The following is a 9979-nucleotide window of genomic DNA, read 5'->3' as shown; positions in this document are numbered from 1 at the left end:
GCATTTCTTTTGTTTCTTTCCAGTACACTTGAGATCTGTTGATGAGTCTCTTCCCAGGCTCATTCACTCCTCTCCATTCAAGCATCAACTGCTGGAACATCCAAGCATACGGCCATCCAAGGAACCAGGGGAGGTTGATATTATAGACAACACTCGAAGGGCGCAAAGTTAGTAGCAGAGCTGGTTATGGAATTCTGTGGCATCTGAGGCCATACTAGAAAGACGACCAATCAGAAGGATTGCTAAAGTAGACCATTCGGCTCCAGGTGGTATCCAGATGTTAGGCTGACTCTTACCCCTAGATGTTAAAAGAAGCAGTCCAAACATGAGTTAATTGTGGCCCTCTATCATACAAGACATCCTCCGGGATGCCAAATACTCTACATACACGCAAAAAGGGTTTAGGCTGCACCCTAGGCTGCACTCTGGAGGGCAATGGGAAGACCTGCAAAAATCAGACCCCTCTAGAAAACCGGTCGGTAACCGTGAGAATAGTGGTGAAACCATGCAACTCCGGTAAGTCAGTGACAAAATGCACAGCGATGTGATTCCATAATCATGCACATCACTAGACATAGTCTCCCACCAATACCTTCCTGAAAGCAGCTAAAGAGTGCAGGTCAACCTGGGACATCCCGAAGTAAAATGAGGTGTGTGCCCATGTCAGGAGTTTATCCCTGCACGAGGGGGGCACATACCTCTTTACTTTCTGGGCAAGCTTCTGGTCTATTTAGTCCCTCCATAGCTCTCTCTATCTCCTCATTAATCTCCCACCTTATCGATGCGATGCATACTTTAGATGGAAGGATAGTTTTCATTGACCCAGGTTCCTCCTCTGACCCCCTTTGATGCAGATGTGAAAGTGCATCAACCTTGGATTAGTGGGAACCCCCTGGGGCCCCCATGTGGCGCCGGCCCTGACTGTATATGAATCTATACATGGCACGTAGTGTATATGACAGCTCTTATTGTCATATGGGCTATATTACTTACAACAATAATATGATTACAAAGCCACATAGTGGCATAACAAAATAACTTAACAAACTTAACAACTTGACCCTGACAAAATACAGGGGGAAAAACAACTGGAAAGCTACTGAAACCTACATTGTTCACTCAGTGAGTAACCTCTGCAGCTTTTCTTTTTTCTCTCTCTCAGCTTTTCAGCGCCACCTTTGCGTTTCGTAGTTTGTTTAGACCCTGGCTTAGACTGCTCCATCTTTACGGCAATGCGGACTTATTTTTTCATCAGCTGGCCCTGTCCGCGGCCGCGGTCCGACTCGTTCATGTGTTTACAGGATCAGTCCGCGGCCGCACGATGAGCAGGTTTGCCTGACAGGAGCGGGGGAGAGGTAATAGACAACGTTAAACAGCAGCGTGACTCCTCCACGGGCTGAGTTAAACCACCGGCGGTCGGTGGCCCGGCGACCTACTAACCCATTGGCCCACCGGGGAAATCTCCGGTAGTAATGTATGCCAGTCCGCCCCTGGCTACAAGTATTCTGTGACATCCTGGGTGGATGTTATTGTCCACATTCAGAAACCATTTCCCCGGCTCCGATACTGCTCTAAGCGGTGGGATCAGAATGGAAATGAGGACAAATATAAACAATATTACTCTCCGATGCGCTGATAATAACGAGTCCGTTAGGGCAGTTGCCATTTCAGTGAGCGCCCGCAACTTCCTCGTGGGCCACTTTCGCTGCTCGAGCGATTTCTCGTGACGTAATGCAGGCGCGGGCGAGTGTCTCATACATGGAATTTGTATGCCCATACATTTTAGAGAACGGGGACATAAAAGGGGGTGTTTGTTACACAGAATTTGTTATTTAGAGCTAGTGAAGCTCTAACCCTTGTAGGCATATAATAAGGGGTTCAGGGAAGCTGATCTTCGTAAAAGTGGTGAATGTGTTTTGGGGACCTTTGTTGAGTTGAGTTTTTGTCTAAGTTTACTTGTAATTTGTTTTTATTTTTGGCGTATTTTACAGCGTAGCTTCAGTCACGACTGTCACGTAGGTTTGTTAATTGCGGTATTTGGAACAACTGTTCATAGCTGAAAGCTAAGGTTTTTTTAGGGCGGAGAGCCCTAACGAACCGGTAGAGCAGGTGATGTCATTTGTTTAGACCAACTTCATAGTACATAGAGTACTTGTTCGCCTGTGACCTTTCCGGTGAAACACTGAATCTTCTCTGGTGAGTCTTTCTGCATCTGAGTTTCTAGCTGACTACGTTTATTTAAGTTTAATATATTACAATGCGGCATTGTGGCTACATTTTAGTGAACTAATCGATTAATATTGATCGATTACTTCTAAGCATCAGTGTAAGCTAGAAAACGGTAGGCTATGCTGGAAATGACATTTGACTGTTTGAGAAGAATCGACAACTGTTTCCTAATGTTTATTTTAATGTTTTAATAGAATTGAAAACTCGTGCCCACATCCACAATCAAAATGTTTGGGGGCTGTCAAAAATTCATTGGAGGGATTCTGAATGTCGTGAGGTTGGTGATACATTTAGTCTCTCCCTACTCACACCCGTTTTGTTTTTTCAACCTTTAGGCTACTGTAGCTGCCGTGTATTCAGTAGTAACAACAACGTACAATATAAAAACTTTCTCATTTCTTACATTTACTTCATCTTAACGACTGCTGCTATTTCTTTCATGCCGCATATATTTCATAGTCATGTGGATCCTGGGAACTTCAGTCCATCCCAGCCAGTAAGTTTAAGCGCTTTTAAGGTGTTAATGTTTAATGCTAACATAAGGGATGTGTGAATTGCATGGAAACGGTCAAATGTACAACATTAGGACTTGTTATGTATTTATATATGATAAATATAAGCATATGTTCTGATTCTGCGTCCCAGCCCCCACCCAGAAGACCGCTAATGTATCCACAATCTCCGCAAAATGAAAGTGACGAGGAGAGGAAATTTCGCAAAGTTTTTCAACAGCTCGCTGGAGATGTAAGGTCTAATTTCGCCATAATTGACCTTCTTACTCTTGTTGCATGCATTTTAAGCGTGGATCTATGGGGTGTTCATAATTGCCTGTTATTAATTATTATACATTATTGTTTGAATGAAGCATAAAGCAAATATGCAGAAGTAGCTACAGCAAATACCCAGAAGAACTAATTTACCCACTAATTTTCATGCATGTAAAGACATGAAGATAGTATCTCTGTTGGATCAAAATAGGATACTTTTTACATGTATTTACATTGTATTTTACATATACAAAAACCTCTGAATCCGTTCAAACTTGGTACTTGAAGTGTCTTAGTTTCTATTTCCATTTTGCAGACTTTTCAACTGCAAGGAATTATGTGTATTCCGACATGGTTGTTTAAATCCTTTATTTTGGTCAGTTGGTCATATGACCTCCCATCTGTAGACTCATTCCTGAACGTTGCACAGAATCTAGGTGTGGTTTGGGCTGGATAAAGCTCTTTCCTTCAGTTAGGAAACCTGTCTGGTCCCTCCCCTTTGACTGATTCCTAACATTGTGATGAAAACCATTTCAGGCCATTTGTTAAAAATGGGTGTGTTTGATGTGGAATGTCTCAGTTATGGAGTGCCTGAAATTGTCATGAATTTAAGGCCCATTCCTTAGTTTTTTAAATGTTTTTTAGTTAGTTAAAAGTTAGTAGAGGATGTAGGCCAACCACAAACAACAGCTGAGCTTTGTGAGTCTTGGTAGTATTTTCCTCTCATTTTTTTTTCTTTCTGATACAGGACATGGATGTCAGTCCTGATGAGTTGATGACCATTCTCAACAAGGCTGTATCCAAATGTGAGCGTACTTACCTTCTGTTTAACCTTCAAAATGAGCTATTATCAGAACTGATATATCTGCTGCAAAAATTAGCTTTTGTATATGAATACACTCTCACACAAGACGTCCACATTGACTGTTAGGTGGGGTATGGCATTAGTCTGTGGTGAGTGCACAATTTGTGCTCAGAGTAAGTTTGAGATACTGTAGTGGGTCTGGGTGTGGTTAGGCAGGACATCACAAAATCATTTTTGTCTTTGCCACAGTTATACTATGTAATTTTTGACTATACAAATTATGGTGATTGATAATGGTGATTGAAAATGATGATTGCATCACTATAATGTCTCTTTCTCCCACTTTTAGGTTCTGATCTAAAGACTGATGGTTTCTCGATTGAGAATTGCAGGAGCATGGTGGCAGTAATGGATGTATCCTCTCATACAAATATGGGAATTGTCACGTAGGGCTACACCCCCCTCTTCTAGCTGTCACTCCGGTTCCCTGTTCCTCTGTATTCCCTGCTTGTCTGTTTCCATGGTTTCCCTTAGCCTGCCACGCCCGTGTCGTCAGTGTTTCCACCTGTGTCTTGTTAGTTCTGTGTATTTATAGTCCCAGTGTTTCCCTTGTCCCTTGTTGAGTATTTTGTGAATTTGTGAAGTTTGCTATCTCTGTCATTCTGGTATTTGTGATTTTCTGTTCCTGCCTGTTCTGTTTACCTGCCTGGTTTTGTAAGTACTCCTTGTGTTTAGTATGCCGCTCCTTGTTTCATGTTCTGACTCCCTGGAAGATCTGAACTGTGCTATCCATTTCGACCCTGAGTTTGGTCTTCCCTTCAATACATCTCACTCTCCTCAGTGTTTGTGTCCGCCTCCTCACTCCGCAGCCTACGCTGCGTTACAGGAATATGGAGAAAATTAACTAATTCATTAATATCCTGGAAATTCTTTTAAACAAAAACTGAAGTGTTGTCCTTACATTTGTTTTACTTAACTCTCCTCAATCAGAGTGACACCTCTGGAAGATTAGGCTTTGAGGAGTTCAAGCACCTGTGGAACAATATTAAGAGATTTCAGGTAAAAAGCTGTGGAAATGTGTTGATACATTGTAGCTTAAACTGATTGCTTTCATAACAACATGGGCATTGAAATTACTATATATGTATATATACTGTATTTTCTCGACTACAGAGCACACCTCAATATAAGCCGCACTTACAAAGTAAAAAAAAATATGGAAAATGTTGTATAAACTGCACCGGGCTAATGTAACGCTGGGGCGAGGTGACAGACAAGACAGGAATCCTTGCTTTCGCTTTCCAAAACGTTGCGTTTTATTGACACTGAACATAAAGCGCGGACAGCGCACATGAAACACGTTAACAACAAACATGTATTACTCCAACAACGACGAGCACAGGACACTGCGCAAACGCACATTAAATAGACAAACCACATAAACCCCACGTGATGACGAGACGAGCCACAGGTGAGACGAATTAACATAAGACATAACCGCAACCACGGAGATCCACAGACGCAGACGATTAGACGTAGACAACGTAAACACATGCCCAAAAGGAGGGGTCTGGGACCGTAACGTGACAGACGCACCCACCAAGGGCACTACCCGTCCAGGGGTGCCAAAAGGACCAAGTGCCCCAAACCCACATCGATGGGCGGACCCGAAACGCTCAGTCCTGCGTCTGGGAGATGACCGCCCTCGGTGGAGAGTCCGCCACAAACAGCTTAGAACACCCTCCCTGGGAAGACCGTGGAAAACACGTTAGACAAACACATCAGGACGTTCACAAACAGGAACATTAACACACAGCGGCACAAAAGGGAAAGGGGGGATTTGGCAGACATACGGGAATACATACGAATACAGGGACAGACAAACACGTAAATGGCGCCAGGCTGCATGCCAGGAGGAGAGTGGCCAGTGGGGAGAACCCGGGAGCTGCAGGTGCTGCGGTGGGCGGTCCTCTCCCCACCCTCGCCGCAAAATCGATGACAAAGGACCAGAATCGATGACAAAGGAGTCCAACTCCCACCAGGAACCAGTCTGACTTACTGCTGGCCGTGCGAACCAAGCTCCTGCTCCATTTGTACAGGGACTGGATAGCCCGAAGCAGCGAGTCCTGTACCCAATACTCCCGGAGCACCCCCCAGAGGATTCCCAGAGGGACACAGTCTTTTTTGTGGATTTGCCTTCTCCAAATCCACAAAACACATGTGGACTGGTTGAGCAAACTCCTATGCACCCTCTAGGGACTGCTTCCGAGTTGCCTGATGGTTTTCCAGAATCTTCTCGGAGCCAACTGAAAGTCACTTTCCATGGTCTCAGTTTTCCCACACCTGAGTTTTTGCTTCCGCAACGGTCAAAGCCGCAATCCACCTGGCCCTCCTGTACCTGTCTACTGCCTCCAGAGTCTCACGAGTCAACCAGGCCCGATAGGACTCTTTCTTCAGCATGACGAGGTGTCCACCATCGGGTTCGGGGATTACCACCACAACAAGCACCGACAACCTTGCGGCCACTGCTCTGGTCTGTCGCATTAACAATGGAGGCGCGGAACAAGAACCATTCGGTCTCAATGTCTCCAGCCTCCCTCGGGATGCAGTCAAAGCTCTGCTGTATATGGGAGTTAAAGACCTTTCTGACAGGTTCCTCTGTCAGACGTTCCCAGCAAACCCTCACAATACATTTGGGTCTGCCAGGTCTGTCCAGCACCCTCGCTCACCATCTGATCCAACTCACCACTAGGTGGAGATCAGTTGACAGCTCAGCTCTTCGGTTCACCCGAGTGTCCAAGACACACAGTCGCAAGTCCGACGACACGATTACAAAATCCATCATCAAGCTTCGGTCTAAGGTGTCCTGGTGCTATGTGCACTTATGGACACCTCTGTGGTCGACTATGGAAGTCCAAGAACAGAAGTCCAATAACAAAACACCACTCGGGTTCAGATCGGAGAGGCCATTCCTCCTAATCACACCCTTTCATTGAAATCTCCAGCAGAACAATGGAATCCTCAGAAGGGGCACCTTCCAGTATCCCCTCCAAGGACTCCAAGAAGGCCGGGTACTCTGAACTGCCCTTTGGTGCATAAGCTCAAACAACAGTCAGAACCCATTCTCCAACGCAAAGGAGCAGGGAAGCAACCCGGAGAAAACCCCAACACACAGGCAGCGAGCTGGGGAGCTATGAGTAAGCCCACTCCAGCCCTCTGCCTTTCACCCTGGGCAACTCCAGAAAAGAATAAAGTCCAGCCTCTCGAGAGAGGATTGGTTTCAGAACCCAAACTGTGTCTCGAGGTGAGCCCAACTATATCTAGTTGGTATCTCTCAGCCTTGCACACCAACTCAGGCTCCTTCCCAACCAGAGAGGTTACGTTCCATGTCCCAAGAGCCAGGTTCAGTAACCGAGGATCGGTACGCCAAGGCCACCGCCTTCAGCCACCACCCAATCCACAATGCATCTAACCCCTAGTACTACCTCTCCCACAGGTGGTGGGCCCATGGGAGAGTGAACCCATGTTTCTCCTTCGGGCTGTGCCCGGCTGAGCCTCATGGGTAGAATTCCGACCACCAGGTGCTCGCCAAGGAGCCCCTCCATCAGGCCTGGCTCCAGGGTGAGGCACAGATAACCCTGATCCGGGCGAGGGTAACTGGTCCTGATATTTATAAGTTCCATATGGGTTTTTGGATTACTCTTTGTCTGGCCCATCACCTAGGACCAATTTGCCTTGGGAGACCCTACCAGGAGAATTGCCCCCGATAACCTAGCTCCTAGGATCATGTAGGCACGCAAACCCTCCACCACAATAAAGTGGTGATCCATATATATATATTTTTGACAGCCTTATTTAGTTCTAAATAATATCCTTAAATATTATATGCAGTCTAAATGAAATATTCTCAGAGTTAAGGGTTCTTTGTGCAGACTGATTGGTTAACAGTAGGCAACTAAAGCCTGCTTTATACCTCCGGACACGGACGAATTTCGTCCGTCCGTACCAAACGTAGCTTCCGTAGGGGGCCACTATACCTCTTTCCAGTTCCAACGTTGTTATGATTTTTTTAAATACATCCTCTAGAGGGCAGTATAGTCAAATTTCCGGCACCGGCGCACCAGCAATCTCCTCCCAGCTGTTTTTGCATCGCTGTTTATCGCGATGACCTGGCACCGTAGCAGAATGTAGCCTCTAACCAACTCGCAAAGTTTCTCTTCTAACTCGAGCGTCATTTTTTAAAGTCCAGTACTCTTCTTCATTGATTTTCCCGAATTGGTGTACGTCCGATGCTTCTGACTCTCTACTGCCCCCTGATTTCCGGTTTATATTGCTCCGTTGCTACGGATTCGTAAGCGCTCTGGCAACGGACCCACTGACGGATGAAACGACCTCCGGAACCGGACGAAAGGGTCCGTATCCGTAATTACCGTAGGGTGTGAATGGGCCTTAAGAATACATTTTTGTAACCCATGCTTCACTGGTTCCTATTCTCAGTCACATATGACATAAATGCATTGAAATTCAAAATTTATAGATTTTATAAAATATTTTTTTAATTAAATAAAATTTTATAAAATATGTCTCTCCACCCTTCACTGTAGTCCATGTACACTATACCTTATACACTGATGCAGATTAATAGAGTTCAGTTTTTCTTTGTTTGGTTCAGGTTATCTATAAACAGTATGATGCAGACCGCTCTGGCGTGATTGGAGCTGATGAATTGCCTGGTGCATTCAGTGCTGCAGGTTAGTCCTGGAGAAGAACTTCTAGGTCTCACACCAGCTATGTTGGCACAAACTGACCACAGTTAAAAGGTCACTATAGGTCACTAGTTAAATGGAAACTAGAGTTTCCTCTCAATTACCAGCTCTTCCACGTGGGCACAAGTAAACACCATTCTGATATTAGTTATGTTGTCTCAGCTGTCACACAAGTCCTGTTTGTCTTCCCACTTGGACACCAGGGTTTCCTGTCAATGACCAGATCCTCCAGATGATCTCCCGAAAATACAGTGATAAAGACGGCAATATGAACTTCGACAGCTATATTGGCTGCTTGGTGCGGCTGGATGCCATGTGCAGTAAGTTAGCTGTTTTATGGCAATTTACTCTTTATGATTTTTAAATTTGGATATTTCCAGACATGGTTCACTAAAAGACGTTTTTTACAGATGCTTTTAAAATGCTTGACAATGACAACGCTGGTTCTATCAAAGTCAACATTAAAGAGGTATGAGAGCTACATTGAATTGGGCTTTCAAAACTTTGTTACTGCTAGCAACATAGACTCTTGTCAACCTAAAATCATATATTAATGAAACTGAAATTATTCACAAGTGTCTGACTTTTTCCTCATCTGTCCACAGTGGCTGCTGTTGAATATGTACTCCTAAGTCAAGAGGAAATCATTTGTTTTGTGCCACCGTCACGTCTAGCTCCACCCCCCTCCTGTGTATTGTGCTTTCGTGTTCCCTTAAATTTCGTCCTTGCTTCGATCTCCTTGGTTTTTTCTCTTCTGTTTGTCATGCCTTTCTGTTTCCCAGTGGTTTATGTTCCATGCTTTTCCAGTCCTCAATTGTAAGTCCGCTGTCCGTTGTTTCGTGTCACGGATTTCATATGTGTGTTGCCTTCTGGGAGATAGTCCTACCCCTTTGCTCCGATGCTTAGTATAACTTTCTTGCGACCTGGGTTTGTTTGTATGCCATTATCCAGTATTTAGTTCTGTGTATGGGTCATTCCTACAATTTGGTGCCTTTTGCATCCCCAGCACTGATCAATATATTTATTATTAAAAGTCAAATAATATAAATTCTGTAAATCCTACTGAAATATAACGCAATCTACCCCCAAATGTATTTTTATACCTTCAACACTGTTTTTATTTATCAGACGCTTGGGGTTTTCCCATGTCCCTGGAGTTGTGCTTTCTGTTTTTGTGATGGAAATATGATGTATAATCACTAGAATATTTCAGCATTTTAATAGTGTTTAAAAATATTGCTCAAGTCCTCCCTAAACTATATATTTTATCGCATGTCTCTCAAGTTACTGTGCACCCTGTTATGTCCAAGTACTGTCTCTGTAAATGAAGAGCTGTTTTACATACCAACATATTTTCCTGGAGCTCACATACATTTTTCAGAGGGAAAATAAATGTCGAAGGTGAGTGGCTA

At 44.4% G+C, this 9979-nt stretch overlaps 1 protein-coding gene across 1 annotated transcript; it reads left to right on the top strand.

Annotated features, from left to right (window-relative positions):
* Window positions 1-1798: 1798 nt before the first annotated feature.
* On the top strand, window positions 1799-9979 carry LOC143478225 (calpain small subunit 1-like). The gene is made up of 11 exons (XM_076977192.1): window positions 1799-2196; window positions 2424-2506; window positions 2689-2725; window positions 2875-2973; window positions 3745-3802; window positions 4151-4215; window positions 4792-4860; window positions 8474-8552; window positions 8771-8887; window positions 8978-9036; window positions 9173-9979. Exons 2-11 carry the CDS (start codon window positions 2457-2459, stop codon window positions 9197-9199), a joined length of 660 nt encoding a protein of 219 aa, XP_076833307.1. The 5' UTR covers window positions 1799-2196; window positions 2424-2456; the 3' UTR covers window positions 9200-9979.

The sequence above is a fragment of the Brachyhypopomus gauderio genome, chromosome 16 (assembly GCF_052324685.1).
Source record: "Brachyhypopomus gauderio isolate BG-103 chromosome 16, BGAUD_0.2, whole genome shotgun sequence".
Classification (NCBI taxonomy): domain Eukaryota; kingdom Metazoa; phylum Chordata; class Actinopteri; order Gymnotiformes; family Hypopomidae; genus Brachyhypopomus; species Brachyhypopomus gauderio.
The sequence above is the reverse complement of the archived record's forward strand: the minus strand, read 5'-3'. Positions and strand labels throughout refer to the sequence as shown.

Bases quoted from the DNA above. Each gene is read 5' to 3' on its own strand.
- LOC143478225 (XM_076977192.1), top strand. From the start codon at position 2,457: ATGTTTGGGGGCTGTCAAAAATTCATTGGAGGGATTCTGAATGTCGTG. The intron at 4,216-4,791 runs GTATCCTCTCAT...CTCCTCAATCAG, and splicing joins GCATGGTGGCAGTAATGGAT to AGTGACACCTCTGGAAGATT. The intron at 9,037-9,172 runs GTATGAGAGCTA...ATCTGTCCACAG, and splicing joins TCAAAGTCAACATTAAAGAG to TGGCTGCTGTTGAATATGTA.